General features: G+C 36.0%; 1 protein-coding gene across 1 annotated transcript in view; it reads right to left on the reverse strand.

The window, feature by feature from the left end:
* PIK3C3 (phosphatidylinositol 3-kinase catalytic subunit type 3) overlaps positions 1–25,769 on the reverse strand; it is a 145,160-nt gene that overhangs the window by 16,403 nt on the left and 102,988 nt on the right. Inside the window, exons 21-23 of the mRNA XM_040478958.1 lie at positions 24,600–24,674; positions 9,701–9,869; positions 4,303–4,393 (exon numbers count right to left, since the gene is read on the reverse strand). Of these exons, the coding sequence (XP_040334892.1) occupies positions 4,303–4,393; positions 9,701–9,869; positions 24,600–24,674 (335 nt within the window). The remainder of the gene's footprint in view (positions 1–4,302; positions 4,394–9,700; positions 9,870–24,599; positions 24,675–25,769) is intronic.

A 25,769-nucleotide genomic window follows, 5' to 3' on the forward strand; every position in this document is an offset into this window, starting at 1 on the left:
TTTACAGATTAGTCAAAGATCAATTTAGAGAAAGAACATATCCCTTTATTCTTCAACACAAAACAGTATTATCCCTTTATTCTTCAACACAAAACAGTATTATCTTGTTAAATTCCTTTGAATAAACTCATTACCACAATTTAAAAGATTTATTACTCATTTAAAGAAAAACACGAATGAAAAAGCACTGCTAAGTGGTGATGTTTATCCATTAAACTATTCTATTTCTCTTTCTTTCTTTTTTTTTTCTAAATAGAGACTCACCTGTATCAAAAAGCTAAAAAAATTCAAAACTCCCTGTAGATAGGCAATTGCCTTTTTTCAACACACTCTCCCTGGTAACAAAGTGAGTAATTTGCTAGGAAATACAGTTTTGTTTTGTTTTGTTTTTTAATTGAAGTACAGTCAACATACAATGTTACATCAGTTTCTGAATACACAGGTCTTTTATCTCAAATATCTTAACTTCCTTTTATTCACTAGGACAATCTAGTTGGAGAGAGCTAAGAAATCTTATTTCCATACCACAGGTTCATAAAATACCTCCTTTTAATTTATCCAGAAAGAGCTGACAAACCTAACTGGTGAGGCCCTTCCTGGCCACAAATCCTAAAATTTTCAAAATCAATGCCAACTCAACATTTCATTTTCCCCTCACTTTTATTTTTTCTCTAAACACTAATCACTATTAATATGTTACATATTTTAACTTACTTTATCCTGTTTCTTTTCTGTTTCCCTTATTAGAAGGTAAGCTCATTGAAGGCAAGAAATTTTATTTTATTATTACTATAACTCAAACAATAAGATAGTGCTTGAGACATAGTAAATCTAAATAGCTCAATAAATACTGTTGAGTGAATGAATGAAGTAGAAAAAATATTCATGAGAAGGATAAAGGTAAATGTAGGAGAATAATCACCCTTAGACTAGAGGAAGGCAGGTAGGGTGCAGTTCAACACTAATGACTGTTTTGATCCATTAATAAAAGAGGATTTAAAGCAAATAGGGCAAAATGTTTAAATACAGATGGTGATTACTGGGTGTTTGTTACATGAGCATCTGTATTCTTTATGATTTAAGTAGTTCATATAAAATTTATTGAAAGAAAAAACTAGTATGATCTGTTTGCTCATTTTTGAAAATTAGTCTATCCATTATGCTTTAGTTATATTAGCACTACAACACTTTGCTTTTATCAATATGCATTATTTTTACTAGACTACTTGGATAACTTTGTTCTAAATTATGAAAAGGATTAAAGCAACTTCTGTGCAAGCTTCCCACAGCATATAGCAAAGACTGGCACACTAACCTACTACTACCAGATACTTAACTGATGTCTGTGATTGATGACCATGTGTTTAAATCATTGTGATTCCATCTCACATTTTTTGGGCAATTGGGTTTTATAAGAAATGAACAAATCTCATCAACAAAAATATTATGTATCCCATCTATAAGTATTCAATTTCAAAAATTAAAACAAAACTGATATATACTAAATTAAGTTAAGGAGACAGGAAAATATTGTTGCACTTTGTTAGGATTACTCTAATAATTTAACTAATCTCTCCTTCTCTCAGCTTCAAATTGCTACACTCTATTTCCCTAGTTGGTTTCTATTCATGAGGCCAACACAAAAATGTTCCAAGTGTTAAGACTTCAAAGTAATGTTAGCAATTGTTATTTCAACAAGGTATAAAAATCTACACTTTTTCTGTTTAATGTTTATTTATTTTTTGAGAGAGAGAAAGATAGCATGAGCTGGGAAGGGGCGGGGAGGGGGGTGGTGCAGAAGATCCAAAGCAGGCTCTGTGCTGACAGCAGAGAACCCGACATGGGGCTCGAACCCACAAGCTGAGATCATGACCTGAGCCAAAGTCGGACACTTAACCGACTCAGCCACCCAGGCGCCCCAAATATTTACATTTCTTAAAAAATGAAATATATGAAACATAAATTTTAGCCTATTCCAGCATAAGTTTACAACATTATCAGGACTTTAATGTCAAGTGTATGTTGCAAATAATTACTTCATATTCTTAATAAAAGAGCAGAAAGCAAAGAAAACCTTTTATGAAATACCCTTTTGAGGAGATATTTGGTGAAATACATTTTTTTCAAGGTTCACTTAATTGAAATCAGAAAACAGCTAAGGAGTACCCATCTAAAGGCAATACATACATGCATTTTTTTCTTCACAAAATAAGTTACTTCTGTGTTAAAAGATAGGGCCGCAAAGACAACTGTTAACAAAAGGTCACTGACCTTATACAGTAAAATCATGACTTTCTAAAAGAGAAATAGAAGATCTAATAAGAACAAGAACGACATAACTTAATTGGCAGAAGAAACTGGAAGACTCAGTTTGACAAACACCGTTAGAGAATTTTCATAATTTGACTTCTGAACACAAGTGAAGTTAGGGAAAAGTGAATATATAACCAGAGATAAATGGATTTAAAATACACAGCAAAACAAATCCTGAATATATCAATGCAAAAAACAAAAACAAAAAAATAATAGTATTTGGAATCTAGTGCACCCATCAATTATAGTCAAGGAAATTTTAAATTTTCATCAACCAATTACTTTTCTTGATGACCAGGTTTAGTCCATAAATAAAAAATAAATGACAAAAATAAGCCACGCCAAAAACCAGTGTGATAAGTAATCTATTTCCTAAGGGGAAAAGGGTGTTTATTGAAACAGTGCTTGTGGATACAATAATAAATGCAGTTTTAATAAGAGGATAATTTACTTAAAAGACTGAACAATATTTACATTAAAACCCCTCATTGTTTGTGACACTTATAAAACCAAGTAAAAGGGATTCTCATTTATGTTTGCAATTGTCTGAATATTTGTGTCTCCTCCAAATCCATGTTGAAATACTAATGCCCGATGTGAAGATATTAGGGTAGAGCTTTGGGGAGGCACTTAGATCATGAACATGGGACCCTTATGAATGGAATTGGTGCTCTTAGAGATCCCACAGAGCTCCCTAACATTTTTTGCCAGATGAAGATATAACAAAAAGTCAACCCAAAGAGGGCTCTCACCTGACCATACAAACACCCTGATCTCGGACTTCCTGATTCCAAAACTATAAGAAATTTGTTTCTCTGTTGTTTATAAGCCGTCTAGTCTCTAGTACTTTCTTACAGCAGCCCAAATAGACTAAGACAATGTTCAATCCAGAGGAATCTGGAGTTGGTTCGGAGTCTGTTATGTCAGAACTTAGAGCTTTTTCGTTCCAATTATTATTTTCAACCACCACAGAGACTCCATCTCAGAGACTGCTACTGTCCTTGAGTAACTGTATACTTCTGCAAGGTAAAAAGTTTTACTATCTTTCTTTCAAGTTCAATAATAATTATCATACTGATATTGAAGGCGATCTTACGTTATCTCTGGATATAAAAAAAAGCACTTCATATACACCACCCCCAACACGCCCGCTGAATCAGAGAATCAGAAGCTAATTCAGATAAAAATCTTCAAATCTGTTGCCCTTCCTCCCATCTCTTGTTAGAATTCATGGTAAAACAGGGGCACCTGGATGGCTCAGTTGGTTAAGCGTCTGACTTCAGCTCAGGTTATGATCTCGCGGTTTGTTGAGTTTGAGCCCCACATCTGGCTCTGTGCTGACAGCTCAGAGCCTGGAGCCTACTTCAGATTCTGTGTCTCCCTCTCTTTCTGCCCCTCCCCCATGTTCTGTGTCTCAAAAATAAATAAATGTTAAAAAACAAAAACAAAAACAAGAAACAAAGAATTCATGGTAAGGCAAGTCTGAATCCCTGTTCACCTACATGACGACTACCCTTTTTTCTTCTCTTTGGAAGCTGAGTTAAAGGGGATGTCTCTACTTTGTTGACATGGAAAAAAACTCTGGTAACCAAGGTATGGATGGGAAGGATATAGAATGGCTTGTCCCAGACAGGATTATGATATTTTGTCTCTGATCCTTAGCGTGTATAGCCTGTGAGTGCCAGGCATCAGATATCGTATCAGGACTATTAAAGGAGAGCTACAACTTTCTAAAAAAAAGAGCAATGGTTGTAGCAGTAAGCTTTCTCTGTAGATGCAATGACCTAGTCATGTGACTGTGGGTATGAACAGAACTGGCTGCATGGACCTAAGAGGCTGTTGTGTTCTGAAGGTAAAAAATAATTATACAATAGCTCTTTTTCTTAATTTATGTTACTTAAGAGTCTAGAGCCAGGGACATCAAAGGGAAATGGGTTATTAAAACATTAACATCTTTTATATATAAAAAGTAGAAAACATAAAAGTTACCTTTTTCACAGTTTTATCTGGTTCAAGAGCAATATCTGGAATGTTTGCATCCACCATCAAGGAAAACAAGTTCAATATCAGGTTAGAATACCTAGAGAGTGGGAAAGAAAGAAAAAACAGCAGTGTGTTAGAATTTTGCAGCTTCTTCTCCTGTCAAGAATATCCCTAGAGGTACCTGGGTGACTTAGTCAGTTGAGTTTCCAAATCTTGATTTTGGCTCAGGTCATTATCTCAGGGTTGTGGGATCGAGCCCTGTGTCAGGCTCTGTATTAAGCATGGAGGGTGCTTAGAATTCTTTCTCTCTTTCTCTCTCTCTCTCTCTCTCTCTCTCTCTCTCTCTCTCTGCTCTTCTCCCCTGCTCGCTCTCTCTCTCTCCCCCTCTCTCAAAAAGAAAATAAAAATAAATGAATAAAAGCTCTCACTGGCCATCTCGTAGGGACTAAGAATGGAGGTAGGGAAACTATTTCACAGATGTCCAGGTAGAAAAGAAACAATATGGATGTTGTCTGGATGTACTTTGGAGATGGAGTGGATGACACTTGCTGATGGTTTCAACGAGCAAGGGAGAGGGGGCAGAGGAACTGAATGTTACTAAGGATTCAGCCTAAGCAATGGGAAACTACTATTCACCAAAATAAGACAGAATGAACAAAGAGCAGGATTTGGGGCTGAGGATCAGTAATATTCTGTTTTAGACATATTGAGTTTGAAATGCCTACCAGACTCTTAGTCAAGACATCAAGTAGGCAGTCAGAGAACTCAAGGGGGATATCAGGGCTGATGGTATTAGTTCAAAACACCAGCATTTGGTTCCTAACTAAAGCCACGGGTCTGGATGAAAATACTGAAAAGGAGTTTAGGGGGAAAAACGATCCATAACTTAATTCTAGACAGTTTAATATGTAAAGGTCAGACAGAAGAGGGAAGAAATCAGGAAAGAAGCAGAAGTGGTCAGCAAGGCAAAAAGAAAACAGAGGAGCGGGTTATACCAAATCGAAAAAAGGTTTTCAGGAACAAAGGGGTGCTCAGCTGTGTCAAGTGGCAAGAAAGCAAAGTGGCCACTAGATTTGGTATAGGTGACAGTTTATCTCGATAAAATTAGTTTTGATAGGGTACATCTGGAAGTCTTACACTGAAGGAAGAAAAGGAAGGTTAGTGGAGACAGTGAGAAAGACTTTTTTTTTAATGTTTATTTTTGAGAGAGACCAGAGTATGAGTGGGAGAGGGGCAGAGAGAGAGAGAGAGGGAGACACAGAATCCAAAACAGGTCCCAGGCTCTGAGCTCTCAGCACAGAGCCCGATACGGACTCGAACCCACGAACCGTGAGATCATGACCTGAGCCGAAGTCAGACGCTTAACCAACTGAGCCACCCAGGCACCAAGATAGACTTTTTTAAAGCAAATGGGCTGTGAAAGAGTAAAGAACTAGGGCAGAAGTACAATGTCTAGGACTATCCCAGACTTCTCCCCACCAGACAGACGCCAGAGGTTCTCACCTAGTTGTGACAACCAAAACTGTCTCCAGACATTGTGAAATGTGCTTTGGGGAAAAGGGGAGTGTAAAACAGGTCTGGCTGAGAACCGCTACTTAAAACCAATGGTGAGAACACCATGGCTGTTGGAAGTTTCTTCAGTAACGTACAGCTGTTGCACTGTACACATGAGACAGGAAGGAACAGAGTTGTGCTTAGAGATGAAGTGTCAGCAGGTGAGGTTATTGGACTGGATAAAAATGTGTAAGAAAGTTTAGAGAGAAGGGCAGTGATTATAGCTTGAGGGCATAAAATTCAGTGGGGAAAAGAGAAAAGTGAGAATATAAGGCAGATTTAGTATGGTGTAATTTTATATGGTGTAATGGTGACTGGACATTATCAGTGAGGTTGAAGTCTTCCAGGAAGGAGTATAATCCAAAAATGAGCTGCAAGGATAGACGATGTTGGTCAGAGTGGAAAGGTGGTGATTGAGATTTTGGAGGGGTAAATTAATGTTATTCATGAGAGGCAGCAGACAAGGCTGGTTCTACATGAAGAGGACAAGACACTCAGAGGTCAGGTCATGGCTGGGCCACTTATGTGAATGTGGAAGTCACAGCAGTAGTCTTGAAGTAGACAATACAATTTTTCAAGGAATAGAGCATGACAGACAGACACCTGACTTTTAGCAATGGGGAGGATACCTTTTGGTGTGATCTCCCAGTGTGTGTGTCTATGCTTTTCTTCCTTAAGAAAGCAAGGAAAGAAATCATTTGGAAGTTGCAGCAGGGAGCAAGGGGGGCACCAAGCCCTTCTCTAAGCTCTACAATATGTAGGACATGGAAATAAAGAAGATCCACTTGAGAGGGCTGCAAGGACCATGGCATCAGCAGAGTACAGCCACCTGCTATGTATTATGTCATGAATAAAATATGCTCTTTCTATGAACCCTCAATTACTTTTACTCTCCTTTGTTGACCATACAGTTTTTTCCCATCTTGTCATAAGGGAATCTCAGGGTAAATTCAGAGTAATATTTTAGAGGTTCTCAAAACTGGCTGCCCACTAGATTCACCTGGGAGCTTTTTAAAAATATTAATGCCTGAGCCCAATCCCATACCAAGTAAATCAGATGGGACCCCAAACGATTTTCCCCCTAAAGTTCCCCCAGGCAATTCTAATAGATAGCCAGGATCCATGTTAAAATGTTTGTTTTTGTGGAAACATATGTGTGTTTCTTTTTAAAAAGGCAAATATTAATGTTTTCTGGATTATCTGTTGGTTTTAAGTTAACCACCCATGCTTCTATTATTGTAGCAAAAGGAAACAAAATGTAAATAAGGAATAGTCTATAAGAAGCTTAAACATTCAATTATTTTGTAGAACATCTGTCACACCCTTAACTTTTACACCTGCTGCTATGAACCTGCATTTTCCATTTAAGATAGGGTGAGCGACCCCAAACAGAAAGTATACATTCTGAGTAGTCATTCAATATCCTACCCAGAAAATAGATTTAAAGGTTACTAGAAATCTTTAAAACCAGTATCAAAAAATATAAGGTCATACAAAGATGGTCTAAATTTTTCAGTGAAAACCTTTAATACTAAAAATAGGAATGCATATAATTAATAGGTATTATTTAGTAAAAGATAATATATTTTGTTACATGAAAATCATAACACCATAAAATGTGTTCTAACATCTATACAATTGTAAGCATTCACAACTTAGTTCAAAACAGACTGCTCTACTTATGTGGTCAAATGTTAGTAATGGTTTCTTGTTGCAGGAAATGAGCAACAATTAACAAAAACCATGAAACCAAACCCTAATAATAAAAGTGTCAAGTAACCTTAGCTCCAAACTGACTCAACTATCAGGTTAATTCTCACGTCATAAAGAAAAATTTTTACTAACAGAACCATATTCCAAAATACAACATTAAAAAATAAATGTTGATCCAAATATTAGGGTCCAGCTGATCTTAACCAAAGTATAGTCACATTTAAAAACAAATAAAAAATAAAAGTTTTCATAACTTAACATAAAATTATTTAGATTACTCTGTGATTTTTCTTAGCAGTGATAAAAGTTAACTTTGGCTCCACATTAATAACCTGCCTCTGTTTTTTCCATTCTACTGAATTGCTACTAATCCATTATCAATGACAGTTTATAAAGCACATTGTTTTCCTTCTGCTTTCAGTAAGACAGAGCACCCCTGACATTTCTCTAGTTATCATTTCATATCATTGTCTGCCTCCTTACCGAGAATGCCATGGTTCCATCTAGTTTTTAGGAGGCTTGGACTATTTTAAATTAAAAATCCTAAGATATTAAAGTGGAACTTTCATCTCTCCGAAAGTGCTTCTGCATCACCAGACAAATCATAGAGCACCCATCTTCCATTATTGTTTTAGCATTTCTGAAAGCAAAACTGAGTCACTCTGCCACCTAAAGGATAAATAGTGTGACTGTTTGTAAAATGCACATCAGAGTTTGTGACACATGGTACAGACTGAGTTAACAATGAAGGCCTAATGAGTCACTGCCAAGATGAAATCTAATTAATAGTGTACAGCCACTCTCTTAGGACCAACTGCATCAACATCGTCCAGGAACATGGTCTCAACCCAGATAAGAAGCAGAAATTCATTTAATAACCATACACTGGGAGTCTTACGTTCTAACCATATGAGTAACAGGTTATAAAGACAAATAAGACAGAACCCATGTGCATAGGCAGCTCACTGTCTACTGGTTATAATTTCATCTGGAAGAGGTGAAAGAAGGTAGTAGGTCTCCTGGGCTGGGAGTTTTCATTGGACTAAGAATATTCATTTTTGCAAAGTTAAGTTGAAAATGGATTTAGAGTCAAATGATCCCATCATTTTTGACTAACCATCAGAGCCATGTCCTAAATTTAACCAACCTGACTTAATTTACTTTTTTCCTGATGATATATGATGTTACAAGTTCTAAGTAAACCAGGATGAAGAAAGCAGAGATGGATTGGCATTGGAGAAGAAAGAAGGTGTAGAGAAAAATCAACCTTTTTCCTTCAGCAAAATGACTGATGAGGTGTTAAAAGGAGACAAAATCATGTGTAACATTTATTACTCCATCATTTAACAAACTTCTGAATGCTCCTGAAGAGCAACCAAAACCAAGGCTGATAAAGTTGCTAAAGAATAAAAATGAATGGATTAATATCACTTTAAATAAGCTAAATGCTTCATTCTTTGATAAAAAAGTGGGAAGTGAGCTTGGGAGAAGTTAAACAACTCAATATCGTGATTATAATCCTTCCAGACTGGCTTCAGGGAGATGTGAATGGTTATGAAGCTTCTTAATCTTTTCTCTATTCCAGCACTGTCAAAGAACACAGTATATTTTATTAAAATGATATTAACCCACAGATTTTGAAGCTTCCATATTTGCCTAATCTTGTGTAATGTCAGCTTCTTGTTTGGTGGATTTAGCAATCGAATATTTAGTAGGAAAGCAAGAGAGTCTTCTTTCTTTTGCTATCAGACTGTTTCCCAAAACAGACATCAAACGTATATTAAGAAATACCGGGGCGCCTGGGTGGCTCAGTCGGTGGGGTGTCTGAATTCCGCTCAGGTCATCTCACAGTTTGTGACTTCGAGCCCCGGAGCCCTGCAATCGGGTTGTGCGCTGACAGCTCAGAGCCTGGAGCCCGCTTCTGATTCTGTGTCTCATTCTCTCTCTGCCCCTCCCCCACTTGTGCTCTGTCTCTCAAAAATAAATAAATGTAAAACAAAAAAAAATTTTTAAATACATTTGTCTGTGTCATTCTGAGAAAGGGTGATGTGAAAGAATATATACATTGGAAAAACTCCTTTTCTTACTCTATGAAATGAATTTATCAAAATTCTTTATGCCAAGCAAATCAACTTACCTTCGAAGGTGGAGGAAAGCCGTGTAACACTGTTTACGAAACTCTTGGTACTGCTCACTCTGGGTGCCCCCCATTCCTTCTACCATTTCTTTATTCAGCTTCATTGGAGGAGGAAGAGGTTTTGGATCCCGACCCAAAATATATCCAAAGTCTATGTGGAAGAGTTTGCCTGGATGTTGATAAGAAACTCATTTGTTATCTTTAAAAACTGAGAAGGGAATATGTCATATTATCGTATGTGCAGTGTCTCTTCACAACGAATACTAAGTCATGATGAAGTCTATTCAACTGTTGAACCCTCTACAGCCAGGCTCGGGTGTGGCCTTAAGAGCATACTGCAGTTCATTGTAACGCAGTTATTCAAATGAAACTTCAGTTAAAATAATATCATAGTAATATTAATCTATATTCTACTTCAAGATCTCCAGAATCAAAGACAATCAAAGGCTAACTTAAGGTATTAGCAGAAATTAGTGTCCTGCAGCAAATTTCTCACCCTGAAGTTTACACAAACTCCATTCATACAGCAGAAGACCATTTCTTTTAAGTATTTCTGAAACGAATCCTTTAACTTTTCACTTGTAAGTATTTCTGAAACGAATCCTTTAACAACTTTTCACTATTCCCCTCACAAAAAAAAAAAAAAAAAAAAAAATCCCCCAAACTGCAAATTATATTCTTCGCTTCTTCTAAACCATTTTCAACTAATCCATGTCACTCATTAGCTGCAAACTAGGAACAAACCACAGTATTTATGTCTACCAAGAACTGAATACAGCTGCAGTGCCCATGAAGACAAATTCTCCATGAGTCGCCAAAGCCCACAGACTAGACATGTAAAAATGTGACTGATCATTCATTTTAGAGAAGGATTCACCACCGAATTCATAAGCATTTTTTGACTTACCAGTAGGTGTAAAAGAAGCATACATTTTAACACAAAGAGTAGCCGCGTGGATCCTACAACCCAAGCTCCACCAAGGCAGGGATTTATGCCGTTTCATACATCACTCTACCCATGCCTTAGAATAGTTTCTGGCACACTAGGCACTCACTTTTGAATGAAGGGATGAATTCATTTAAAAAAACAACAACGTAAAATCTATCTAGTGTAATCTTCCCACTCTTGTTTGTCTTGTGATACATTATATGACCTGTTTTATGTGAAAACCTATCCTCCATCATGCATTGGGAAGCTTAGGTTCCCCCTACCCCTCAAGGGGAGCAGCCAAAAACTTTCCTTCTTCAAGTACATGTACTGAGTTTGAGCATACTTTTGCCATCCTGCAAAGTATTTTTATACATCAATTCTATCCATTAACATATTAGCTAAACCCCCTACCTCTTTCTCTGTGCATTATTACTGTTATCTGTGAATGTTATACTCCATCATTAGGTCACTGTTGGAAATTTAAGGCAATGATGGGCATAGAACTGACTCTGGGTGTGGCAATGAAATCCCAGGTGAACAGTGACACGCTGGCAGGCCTTCTGAGTCAGTGGTATAACTGCCTCTTAGTACGACTGACACCTTCACGTCTCACTTGATGAGGTATGTGACCCAGACAAAGCCACTTAATGTTTTAATCCTCACTTTCTAAACTGCACAATAGGTTAATACTGTTGATTACCTCATAAGACAGAATTAAAAAGAGATAAAGATATGTTATCTTAAAATAGTACCTGATACACAGTAAACAGTCTAAATGTCTCCTGTCATTATTATTATTTCCAACTAAGCTACAGATGACAGGGTCAAGCAAAATAAAAAACCCCATTTAAGTCAAGAATGATTACATCTATAGCCTTGTCTCATTTAAGAAGCTATGTCCCTCAGAGGAAAAAAACATTTTAGTCTGAACATAAAACTAAATCAAGCTATATGATATCTAATGACCATGTCTCCTAAAGGCGCATACAAATGTTTATCTTAAATACTTTGAATACCACTTTTTTAAAAAATGTAAAATACTAAACACTGCTCAAAAAGAAATATTAATAAGTACCACTTCAAAGACATTTAAAATATACTGAATTGGTATTTATATGTTCCTTATACCTGAGATCACTACTGCCAGGGATTAGTAAAATTAAATATTAAAGGGATAAGCAATCTTATTTGCAACTCATCTCAGGCATCGTTCTTACAATGAAAAACTAAATAATACATTAAGCGGGAAATCCTATACAACTTTGAAAATGAGAGAAAACTTCGGATTTGCCAAGACCACGTAATAATAATAATGATAATAATAATAATAAGTCCAGATTAAAGGCAATAATGATATTAAGCTTATGTAAAATTCAAAGTAGACACTGGCGTTATTTTCACGCATTAGTAAGAAAAACTACACTGAAAATTAACTGGAGTAGACAGCAGACAATGTACTACATTTGGGATATGGAGTTCATATATAAAAAGAAACAACAGCTTACTTATGATTGCTCACAAAACAAGTATTGGAAGGTTTAAACACTATCATCACCTGCCTATAGAAAAACTACCCATTAACAATGTAACTATTACACTGAAAACTAGTTTTCCATTTCTCCACATCATCTCCTTGTCTTTGTTTTTCAAGCTTATACCAATCTTAAAATGTTCCGTTCAAATTGAAGAAATGATGAAAATCTCATAAGAACTTTCAAAAAAAATGCGTGTATCTAGTATAGTAAATGACAGACGGGGGAGGTGAGAGGAGAAGGAATTATAATTAGATAGAGAGCGCAAGGAACCTATAGAGAACTGGAAAAGGGTTTGCTCTCTCCAAAATAACAAAGTGACAGTTTAGCGAATTGGTTCCTCAAGCTCACACCCAGGGCTTACTAAACAAGGATTCGTAAGTAGTTACTAGTGAGGCTCCTACTTCAAAACACTTCAGCTAAGAGTATAATGAAATTATTTCTTCACTTATCTTTCTCCCCAAAGTTAACTCTTACTGAACCATTAGGAGTCTTATAATTAAGAATTGTGCTTTATTTATTTTTGCATAGCACTGAAACCTAGGATAATGCCCTAGCATGCAGAAGGACTCAGTGTAGCTATTTTGCATTTACTTAACCAATGACACCTCAACTTCACATTTATAGCTTAGGCACCTTTTAATAACATTGCTATTGCAAGAAATTTTTTTCTGGAAATGATAGTTCTTATGGGAAATTGTTTTGTTTAAAATTTTTGTATTTTCATTTCCATTAAGATCTACAACAAAATTAATACAGGCTGAGTCTGGATCACCTAGATGCTACCTTACTACTTAGTACTATCCTGTGATTTCACTTTTTGATTGGGTTGGTATTAAACAACAAGGCTACTTTAACTTTTTCAGGCTAACACTAAGACAAGCAGAATTGGTTATATCTTCAAATTACCTAACAGCATGCTGAAATAATGAAGGTTATAAAGTAGTTCAAGTAGAGAAAAGTAGTTTCAGAATACTCACATGACATATATTTACAGTGCTCTGAACTCAAACTCACACTATACTATCTGCACCATATTCACACTGCAAGTGACATTTAGTTACAATATTATTTCATCTGTCACATTAATGTTGTTGAATTGCATTTTGCTAGTTTGTAACATGATTTAATTTATAAAGTTATTTTTATTTTATAGTATAGAAGAGTAGACACACAAGAAGTTAGTATCAGCTTTACCTTGTACATATTTAAGATTATAAACTCAGCACAATGCATTTTACTTCTATTTAAAACAGTTCTGTGTATTACTCATGATTGAAAAACACCATTTCAGAATTCCAAAATGGATTTCAGAGGTCCCTAACTACAATAAAATTAATTTTGGGGGGAAAGCCATAGACCTCACCAAATCCCCAAGGGAAGTTCATGATTCCAAAAAGATGAGAAAGTACTTTTAGAACAAGGAGTTTAATGATTGTAGTATTTACTGGGAAAGCATCATTTCTTAATGCTTAAGGTCCAAGGAAGCAGGCTATCATTCAATTTTCCATTATTTGGTAAAAAGTCCTGATCAACTTCTCTTAAGGATTCCATTTCCTTAAACTAAATGTATATTCCCTGTAGCTAAGCTAAGCACTTCATTCTGTGCTTTCCTCTCACTCTGGAGCTCCCATTTGTTTTCTACCTTGTTAGACAAATACCAGTACCCCTCAAAAGGTAAAGAGATGAAAAACTTACATTATAGGTACAGATAAGCTTTCCTTAGTTTTGTTTAATTATTTAAATAATGTTTTGTTCAGGGCGCCTGGGTGGCTCAGTCGGTTAAGGGTCTTACTTCGGTTTAGGTCATAATCTCGTGGTCCATGAGTTTGAGCCCTGCATCAAGTTCTGTGTTGTCAGCTCAGAGCCTGGAGCCTGCTTCAGATTCTGTGTCTCGTGCTCTCTCGGCCCCTCCCCTGCTCACACTCTCTGTCTCTCTCTCCCAAAAATAAGTAAACATTGTTTATATTGTTCTGTTATATTGTTATTGTTATATTGTTCTGTTACCAATATAATTTCTAATGATACTTAGCACTTGAGCAGATAACCTATCTGACCCCTCTTTGATTCAAACTGATTTTTAATAAATCATGCTATCCTAGTATCAAACTGTATCAGCCATCACACGTGGTTTATTTAATGGGCTCCATCCTTTAATAAGAAACCTAGCCCCACTTTTCTCTGTCTCACCACAGGCATTACTGGAAGTCCAGTGTGGGCTATGCATCACTGCTTGCAAATGGAGAGTATATTTCTATCTTTCTTGTAAGAAAACTCTCAAAGAATAGGATTACTGCTTAATTATAAGGTATAAAAGATTCAGTATCTAACAATGAAACCATTATTATGCTTTGCAAGTTCAAAGAGTCATGTATTTTGAAAAGAGGCTATTAATGTTTTAAGAAAATTCATCCTTGCAGATACCAAAGGGAGCGGCTCTTTTAAAGTTAATATCTAAAATGAAACTTACAATGATTTTATAAATGCACTTCATGAAATTTTTAAAAAAAATGTTTAATTAAGAAATTCAGGGGCGCCTGGGTGGCGCAGTCGGTTAAGCGTCCGACTTCAGCCAGGTCACGATCTCGCGGTCCGTGAGTTCGAGCCCCGCGTCGGGCTCTGGGCTGATGGCTGGGAGCCTGGAGCCTATTTCCGATTCTGTGTCTCCCTCTCTCTCTGCCCCTCCCCCATTCATGCTCTGTCTCTCTCTGTCCCAAAAATAAATAAACGTTGGAAAAAAAAAAATTTTAAAAAAAAGAAATTCAGGAAGTATGGGCTTATTCAAATCTATTAACAAACTTATTAATCTTAAACAATCAAGAGGTAAAGTGTACATAAAACAAACTGAATGTTTGTTGATTGCAAATACCACCTTTTGTCCCTGACTTGCAATACAAAGGGAATAAGATGTGCTAATTAAATTTTCTTGTTATTTGAATAAGTGACACGAACTTATTTCTAAAATTGTGGTTCAAAGTATTTGTAGTTCTTGGATTAAAGACAAAAGATATTGCTGAAATGAACTGTATTTTATAGCAGTTTTTTTTTAATTTCCCTTTTGTCTATACAATAATTACATATGACCAATCTCAAAATTGTACTTACTCCATTTTTTCACAACTCTGCTTATACCTTCTATTTGACAATTTTCTTCTGTTCCCTATAATCCAAACTCAATTTTTTTTTTAATTTTTTTTTTTAAACGTTTATTATTTTTGGGACAGAGAGAGACAGAGCATGAACGGGGGAGGGGCAGAGAGAGAGGGAGACACAGAATCAGAAACAGGCTCCAGGCTCTGAGCCATCAGCCCAGAGCCTGACGCGGGGCTCGAACTCACGGAGCGCGAGATCGTGACCTGGCTGAAGTCGGACGCTTAACCGACTGCGCCACCCAGGCGCCCCTCAATTTTTTTTTTAAATCCCACACAATTCCCCAATTCAAATATTCTTCCCTGCCACTCTACTCTATAAGTTTCCCAGTCTTCAGTTTCTTGGCATACACCTGACATTTTACTATTTTTCCACAGAATGCCTTTTATTTCTTATGTGAATGTTGTATTTTTCTTATGTTTCTTCCTGTGAATGTTGAAGTTGCCCTACTATGAAACCTAGAAACAAAGAAGGTAGTGAACAACCATTTACTGATACAATGGAACCTATATTTTTAGAATTAAAAACGCTCCCTAAGCTACACTCCGAATGTTCCCAATGCTTATTAGTTAAGCCCTTATGGTATACCTGGTTAGAGCTATTTTCACTTACAGTTAAAAGCACAGTAATGATAAAATATTTTTAGTAATCGTTTTTGAGTAACGAAAATAAGACATACATAAGTAAAGATCAGTATAGACATTCCAATTATCTGCTAAATATTTCATATAATTTATTTTTTCACATTCAACTGTTAAGATCTTAGGTTTCTGATGATAGGAACAAAATTTAGCTAACTAATGAAAGGGGGGCAAAACATATCTATGTGGTATATCTGATTATATAGTCCATTTCTATTCAAGAAAAACTTGGGGCGCCTGGGTGGCTCAGTCGGTTGGGCGGCCGACTTCAGCTCAGGTCATGATCTCGCAGTCCGTGAGTTCGAACCCCGCGTCGGGCTCTGTGCTGACAGCTCAGAGCCTGGAGCCTGTTTCAGATTCTGTGTCTCCCTCTCTCTGACCTTCCCCCATTCATGCTCTGTCTCTCTCTCTATCTCAAAAATAAATAAACGTTAAAAAAAAAAATTTAAAAAAAAAGAAAAACTTTTAAATGATCTTCATTTTCATTTTTCCTACAGTTATTAAGGCCAATAAAGGATCTATTCCCTGCAATATTCTTTTCTTCTACAGAACCGTTTTAATGTCTAAAACAGAACAGAAACCCTTTATAGATTTTTTTAAAAACCTAAAAAACGGCCTTTGATATTAATTCTAAAACTCTTTTGTGTAAAATTTTATGCTCTTAAAAATTACTGAAGACCCCAAATAAACCTTAGTTGGGCTACTTCTATAGATATTTCCTGGATTTTAAATTAAAACTGAGACCTCCCAAAATATTAATCTAAAAATAAGTGAACATTTTAACATTTTTTATGAATAATAACTATTTTCTAATACAAAAAAATTAATGAGATGAGTGGCACTCCTTTCATTTTGCAAACCTCTTTAATGTCTGGTTTAATAGGTGACTGCTAGATTCTCATATTTGTTTCTTTCTATTGTGTTATTTTGATTTAAGTAAGAAGAGAATCCAGCTTCTAAATATATACAAACTTTTAGAATTTTAATTACGTTTTCAGATAATTATGGATAGTTTTCTTTGATACTTAAATTCTCAGGCCTACCATCAAGGCTGCATCAGAAACTGAGCCTGGGGCCCAGCAATCTATAGTTTAGGTTGCTCTCCAGGTGATACTGATACAAGACAAAGTCTGAGGACTTCTGATCTACTTTACATTGACTAATACAACTCTTAACTTCAGTTAGATCACTATGGAAGAGACAGCGGCAAGGTGAATCACTTCAGTGAATAAAAACTCATACTTGATACCAATGGTTACTGTTTGTCTGTGTTGTACAACCTCATTACTTTTAAATTTGACTCCTCTTTTGTTCGAGGGGTCACTATAAAAATGTACTAACTTTTTATATCTGGTTTGTGGTTGCTAGCCTATGGTGGAACTTGAATGCTTTAAAGTTCATTAAAAATGAACTCCCTCCAAATTATGTATTGCAAAACAAATACAGTGTCTACCCAGCTTTAAGAAATATATCACCTGATAAGAAAACTTACATAAAAAAAAGTAATGTCCTAATCTACAGTTTTACTTCAATGAATCAAGCTTTGCCATATAAAAGGTGATACAAAAGGAAACAGATTGATTTGTCTCCACAATCTGACCTAAATCAATCTAACCAACCTATGTATTACCTGCAAAGGCATTGATTATTTCAGCTTCCAGGTATTTTTGCTGGAATGCGTACTTTTACTGGAATGTGTAGCTCATAGAAACCCAGCACATTCTTCATACTGTTACTTTCTCTGTGATGTAATTTTCAGCTCCTTAGGCATAAAGAGTATATATAGCACTTTATCATTTTCTATTACTTCTAATGAGAGGAAATAATGTCCTTCTAAATACAGCACCAGGGCACCTGGGTGGCTCAATTGGTGAAGCGACCTTTATTTCAGCTCAGGTCATGATCTCATGGTTGTGACACTGAGTCTCACATCAGGCTCCACACTTGGGTATGGAGACTGCTTAAGATTTTCTCTCTCTCTCTCCCCATCTGTCCCTCTCCCTCTCTCTAAAAAAGAAACAAACAACAACAACAAACAAGAAAAAAACCCAGCACCTTTTAAGGCACCATTAACAATTTCTTTATGATAGGTTTCATTAAGTATAAGAAGACTGCCAGGGGCGCCTGGGTGGCTCATTTGGTTAGGTGATTGACTTCAGCTCAGGTCATGATCTCATGGTTCGTGAGTTCAAGTCCGACGTTGGGCCTGTGCTCACAGCTCAGAGCCTGGAGCCTGCTTCAGATTCTGTGTCTACCCTCTCTCTCTACCCCTCCCCTGCTCATACTCTGTGTCTCTCTGTCTCTCAATAATAAATAAATGTTAAAAAAAATTAAAAAAAAAAAAGACTGCCAGATTTCTGATACTGAAAAATTCAAGAAACTTTCAAAATATCATATTTTAAATAATGTCTGAAAAGAAAATTATTCACATGATTGTGAGTCCTTGTCATTATCTAAGCATCTAAAGTAATGATTAATAGAGACTAAAAAGTATTTATGGATTAAAAAGGGGTGGTCTTATGTGCCTGATTCTCTTTTGCATACATCAACTGAGAAAAAACAAACTGGTAAATACTACTATGTCTATAGTCTACAGTAAAAATAAGTTTAGGCAGGAAAACAGATTATTCTAGAAACCCTAAAGATGGATAAAAATAACAGGAAAAAACTTCATTCATTTGTTCATTTTAAAAGCATTTACTAGGTGCCTACCAACTGCATAAAACATTTTACACCCCTTTCTCTCAAGTCCCAGGGAATAAACAAGCACATTAAGAAAGTAAATCTATAGATTTCATTGTGCCTGGGTGGTTCAGTCGGTTAATTGTCCAACTCTTGAATTTGGCTCACGTCATGATCTCATGGTTCATGGGATTGATCCCCGCATCAAGTTCCACACTGTCAGGGCAGAACCGACTTGGGATTCTCTCTCTCTCCCCGCTTCTCTCTGCCCCTCCCCCACTCTCTTTATCAAAATAAATAATTTTTTTTTTTAATGGCAAGTTGGGGTGCCTGGATGACTCAGTCAAAGTCTGACTTTGGCTCAGGTCATGATCTCATGGTTTGTGGGTTTGAGCCCCACATGGGATTCTATGCTGAAGGAACCTGGAGCCTGCTTCAGATTCTGTGTCTCCCACTCTCTCTGCCCCTCCTGTGCTCACACACACTCTCTCTCTCTCTCTCTCTCTCAAAAATAAATAAACGCTAAATATTTTTAATAAAGTAAGTCTATAGATTTAGATTTTACAGTATTTTTAACCTACCAAACTAATTAACTTAAATACAAATAGCTTAGGAAGCATTACCATTTGAGTAGTAACTAAGTTCTCCCTATGGAAGATTTTGAACTACTGTGTTATACCCTAAGAAAAAAATAAAACACTGAAACAAACATATTTACTTTCAAAATATCAAGATTAACCTTAAAACAGAAAGAATAACATTAAATCCATGATAAAATTGACTGTTTCTCTCTTATAAACCTTCCTACACTACTAAAATAAAGAGCCAATCAAAACAGAATTTAAAAGGCAGTAACTGAAAAGAGTTTGTATTTTTAAGAGTGGGAAAAAGAAATTTTTGAAATACATTAATTATATTTTTATCTCTAAAATTATGACTGCAAATAAAAAAGCTACATAAGCCAAAAAAGGAAGGCATTCTTCTTTTTTGGTAGTAAACCAACAAAGAAAACCATAATAGCTAGCCAGTCCTTAAGAAATGTTGACTATATGCTCGATACGTACAAAACCTTGCCCACATTATCTCATTCAACTCTCACACACCACAGGCAGAGAGGTTCTATTCTTATGGGCACATTCAGAAAAGAGACTGAGTCATAGAGAGAGACAACTTACCCAAAGTCACCCAATGGTGGAGGGGCAATTTAAAACTAAAGAGGTTTATTTTAGATCCTGACACATTAACTCCTATGTGAGACTGTTCCTCAGAATTAAAAAAGGATGTGCATCAATTTGACATAAAATTAAAGAATGATGAAGAAAAGTTTCCAATTAGGGAACAATGACTTTCTTACCTTCAGGCTTTGTGACAAAAGGTTCAGAGAGCATTACTCTGAAGTGCTGAGACAGACAAAGAGTCACCACTCCTCTCACTGTACAAATGGACAGCTCCAGATTAGAAGAGCCATCCTCAGGAACTACAGGGAACTTTCCATTTACTACAGATATCTAGCTCCTTGTTTTCATTTATGAATGTTTTTCACTTATTTATATACTGATATAAATGTTCATTCTGTTATAAAGACTGTAAATCATAAACAATAAAGTTTTTCAGTTATACCAGTCCTGGTTTTTCCCCCTCAAATTTTAAAAAATAAACAATAAAAAAATTTTTCCCCACAGTTGAGATAAACCCAAATCAGGCTTTGAGTCCTGTCACAATCAAATAACCCTGAACAAACTTCTCAAAGCTTCCTCAAAGGATACCAGCTCTGAAAGAAATTTACGTTTCCAATCCCATTCTAGAGCTTAAATTTTTAATTTCTTGCCCAAATAATGCTACATCACTGCATTGATAAGTGAAATACCATTCACTCCAAATTTGCTTCAGGAAAACAATGTTATAAGTGACCACAGGGCAATACACTGACAAAGGAATTAACAGACTGTCACATTTATGGTGGACACACAATGCCCTCTGCTGGACAAGCTGAGGATACTTCAACCAAGCTAAAGTATCAACACACCAATAAACCCAGGCAAAAAAATTTCTGGGAAATCTGTAATTGAGTCTCATATTTTGCCTTTTTGCACATTATTGTTGCATACATTTTGAAATTTTTTCTATGCAGTGAAATATTTTCCTCCACACACTTCTAAAGTCATCAATCTGACCCTCTTGTGTCTCATCTAAATTTACAGGTGGAACAGTGTGTTGGGGGCAAATCTCCAAGAGATCCCCAATAAAATGAAATCTAAGTATATTCTTCCTCTCTGCTCCATCTCTCATGCCAAGGAACTGGGCACAGAAGAATCAGTGGAACTCTGATTACAATTCCAAACCACTTTCATCTGAAAGCAAAGTCATGGATACTACACCTGCTCAAGCTGGCAGGTAAGAAGACAAAAGGTATTTTATTCTGAAGAATGGGAGCAATGTTACTTATAATAAAAACTGCACCATCAACACTGAGACTGGAGAGTTACATAAGAGAATCTAAAGTTTTAAAGGTTTAATACATCACAGTCTGTGCCTAAGACATAGTGGATCCAAAATACACAATGGAGGAGCTTCATGATACTTGAGGCATTTTTTAACTACAAGTTCTAAGGTGTATTTCCTGCAATGAACCACATTCAAAATTCATGTATATAATTTAATATGTAATACTTGTCTAAATTATACAAAGTCTAATTATATCACATATGTAAAAACCACTTTGAAATATAAACTGTCAGTAAAAAATGACTATAAACACAAAACATTTTAAAATAAATTATTACAAATTTTTAGAGGTTGAGGAATACATCATACTTGCATTTGTCCTGATATAATTGGTATTTCCTTATATAATCTAATTTCATTAAAACTAAACTTGAAAATTAAAGGCATTAATCCTAGCAAGTAAGACTTAAAATGCTAACTGTATGATATCAATAATGAAATAATTAAAGACCAGTTAAGAAAAAATAACCAAAAGAAATGCCGTTTCAAAAGAAAGAGAACATGTCTCTCATCTAGCACATTGTAAGTTTTTGATTTTTTAAGTCATATTTAGAGCACCCTCTAGTGGAAAACTGGTGACAAGATGCTTAAAACCTGCTTCTGAAATTTTATATTCTATTTCCATTAAAACAAATTAATTGTGAACTGGACCACAGAAGTGTATGAAATAGACTCTGATTTCCAAATCTCATTTTTAAAAATCCCCAACAACACACACACACACACACACACACACACACACACACACACACACACATACAAAGAGCAGTTCTCAAAGTCCAAAAGAAAAAGGTCTATTATTTATCAATTTCCAAAAGAAGAGACAAGGTATGTGACAAGATACGTGAAAATAACATTATAGATGTAATGGCACTCTATACATTAAATAATTGCATTGTAGTTATAAAATAATTTCAATACAAAAACCAACAGAATCACTTTGGTACTTTGATTCTTGTGGTTAAAAGATTCAATTAAAATATCAGAGCATTAAGGAACAACACAGGAAAACTTTTTCCAAATTAAAATTCTCTCCAAATACACCATAACATTTTCTAAATATCCTCTGCTACATTGGCAAATTTGGCGAGAACCTCCACAACATTCTGTGGTCCTAGTTACTACAGGGACAGCCTGGCCTTGACACAGACATGAATCCCACATGCAAATTCTGTCACAGATAATTTTTCACACTAATATATGAAATTCTAGATTATGTGAATTAATAATTATATATTAATAATTAGACTACATTTGATATATTAAATTACATTTGATGTGTTAAATTCTTGGTATCACAATCTGGAGGAATACTAACAAAACAGAAAATGTTCTTACCTGAGAGACCATTTTAAGAGTAATTTAAAATCTATTTTCTGTGGAAGACTGAAGAAACTTGAATTATTTAGCCCAGGGAAGGAAAGACTACACAGAAGAGAAGAATTATTTACTCATTCATTAATTCAACAGTGATCTATCAATCACTTTAGCTAGGTGTTGTTCAAGGTTCTGGAGGAATGGTAGCCAACTGGATGGACAGACAAGGTCCCTGCTCTCATGGACCCTGCATCCTGAATGGGAGAAAATGATGAGAAGATCAACAAGCTCAATGAGGACCTGGATTTGTGTCTGTTCTGTTCATTTTGGTATCCCCAGAACACAGAACAATACTGGACACATAGCAGTTGCTCAATAAATCTTTGTTTTATTGTACAAAAAATGATAAATTTGGCTGGTGGTAAGTGCTTTAAAGAAAACGAAACAATAATAGAGAGTAATGGAGAAGGGTGGTGTGGCAAGTACATTTCAGAAGCCATTTCAGATCAGAGAGTTAGAAAAGGCTATTCGAAGGAGATGCCACTCAAACTTAGACTCAATAACCAAAGTCAGATTTGCAAAGATCTGAGAGAAGAGCTCTCCAGAGAGAAAAACAAGGGCATTAGTCTGAGGCAGAAGTATTGACATTACACAATCAAATTGGTCAGTGTGGGCAAGCCACAAGCACCACAGTAAAGAGTTCAGATTTTATTCAAATAGTTTGGGCAAAAGATGGTAGTGGCTTCAAACGGAGTCAAAGGAGTAGAAATGAAGAGAGTGGATAACTTCATGATCCATTTTGGAGGTGAAGAGTAGACAATATTTGCTAATAGGTTTGATATGTGAAATGAGGCCAAGAGTGGAATTAAAAATGACTCTTAAGCCTGGGGCTTAAACAACTGGGTGGATGATGTTGCAATTTACTGAGATGGGAAAAAATTAGGTGAGGAGCAGGTATTATTAAGCAGGTCGTGGAGGAAGGGAACAACTTTTACAACTGACCATGTAATTTGGATGTCAAGTAAGTGGTTGGATATTTCAGTCTGAAGCTTAATGAAATGGACTAAAGTACAGTGCTGTAAGTTTGAAAGTTGTTTGCTTCAAGATAGTGTTAAAGCCAAGGGGCTAAATAATTATCACGAAGAGGGGGATGAGAATGATTATTCCATGGAACTCCAAGGGGAAAAGCAAAAAATTAAAGACAGGGGTTAATGTGAGCTCATTCTAACACTAACTAGAGCTGTAAGGAAGGAAGGAAGGAAGTAACACTGTAAGTAAGCAGTAAGTAACACTAACTCAACTGCTTGCATACATTATTATGGGCTTTCCCCCAAAGGTGGCATTTTCAGAAGGAAGAGCGAGAAGACCACCCATAGAATTACTACTGAAGTGATTCTTTGTAAGGAATGGGAGTTTTGGGGGCACCTAGGTGGCTTAGTCAGTTGAGTGTCCAGCTCTTGATTTCAGCTCAGGTCATGACCCCGGGGTCATGAGATTAAGCCCACGCTGAGCGTGGAATCTGCTTGGGATTCATTCTCTCTCTCTCTTTCTCTCTCCACACACACACACACACACACACACACACACACACACACCCACGCCTCTTCCCCTAGCTTGTGCTCTCAAAATAAATAAATAAATAAAAATAAAAATAAAATAAAAAAGAATGGGAGTTTCTTTCAAAGGTCCCATATGAAGGGACTTTTAAGACTATATGATTTTTCAGGGGTGCCTGGGTGGGTCAGTCAGGTAAGCATCCAACTTTGGCTCAGGTCATGATCTCAACAGTTCGTGGGTTTAAGCCCCGCATCAGGCTCTCTGCTTTCTGCACAGAGCCTGCTTTGCATCCTCTGTCTCCCTCTCTCTCTCTCTGCCCCTCCTCCACTTGTGGACTCTCTCTCCTCCCTCTGTCTCTCTCTGCCCCTCCTGTGCTCATGAGCTCTGTCTCTCTCTCTCTGTCTCTTAAAAATAAACATTTAAAAAAAAAGACTATTTGACTTTTCTTCACATATGCAATGTGCCTACCACATTTTGCAACTTATTTTGTTTATGCAACTTATTTTGTTTTACTAAGCAGATTCCACAGTAAAAATCACCAGCATATAAAATATATACATCTACTGGTGGCCATGATTTGATACCTGTTTTTGTTAGCAAAAGGTTATCCAGGTGTCTGTCTCCAACTCCAAGTATGTATGTAATCACGCAATATCCAGCTGCAAATAACAGTTAAAAAATTGTGAAAACACATGCAAACCAGGTCAAACATACAAATGAGTATAAAAGCAGTCTGTGTTACTTTCATTTCAATTTAATTACTATTTTTTCATTTCTCACCCAAATTCTCAATTGTGTAATTTTCTTTGACTCTATGAAGAGTTTATCAGTTGAAACTCAATATAAATTGCTATTTGCATGAGAAATAATATCTTGTAGAATTTTGTCAAATTATAAAAGTCATTTCTATCAAAAGTTAATTCAGGCTTCAGGAACCTTAATTATAATATGATTCTCCCATTTCTCATTTCAAATTGGACACATGTTACAGATGACAGCAGAAAAAAGAAGTGTCTACAGAAATACACATAATGAAGTCAAGCATCCCACAACCCTATTATCTATAAGATAACAAAAGTAAATGTAGGTTTAAAAGAAAAATCTTTGGAGAAACAATCGTGAAGTGCCAGCAGATAGAAAAACAATTAAATTCACTTGAGTGGTAAAGGCGCTTAAGAAGTTAACAGCACAATCTTCTAAAGTATTAAGAAAAATTACATGAGCAGGGCTAGGGGCAGAGTCACTGGCTCTATCTTTATTCTTTTGCCTTTCTCTTCTAAAAAGTCTGGAAACCGGCCATGTGTTGAAAATGCTCAAATAAAATTAAGCAAATATCACCTTTTTGAAGATTATTTTTTCCATTCTATTTCTCTTATTATTAATGTAACAAGAAACATAACTTATAAACATACACATGGCTATATCAGTATTTACAAAAGCATGTTTATTTCAGTTAATATGTAGGAAAAAGACTGGACCACCTGTTAATGACCAAATTAATTTCACTGGATTAATCATTAATTATTAATTAATTAATCATAGTTACAACTTCCTGAAAGCTAGTCCCTTAGGTAGGCACATTACATTCATCATCTCTAGCCCTTTAATGATGCCAGTTAAGTATTGTAACTATCCTTCTAATGAAAATATCTCAGGCTCCAGAAGTTAACGAGATTGTCCAAGGTCACTAGGCTGGGATTTGAACCTCTCACTCTAAAGTCCTTGTCTCAAGCCACTTCTGCATTGTATAACTC

This window comes from Herpailurus yagouaroundi, unplaced genomic scaffold (assembly GCF_014898765.1).
Source record: "Herpailurus yagouaroundi ecotype Mexico unplaced genomic scaffold, PumYag 142, whole genome shotgun sequence".
In the NCBI taxonomy this organism is placed as follows: Eukaryota; Metazoa; Chordata; class Mammalia; order Carnivora; family Felidae; genus Herpailurus; species Herpailurus yagouaroundi.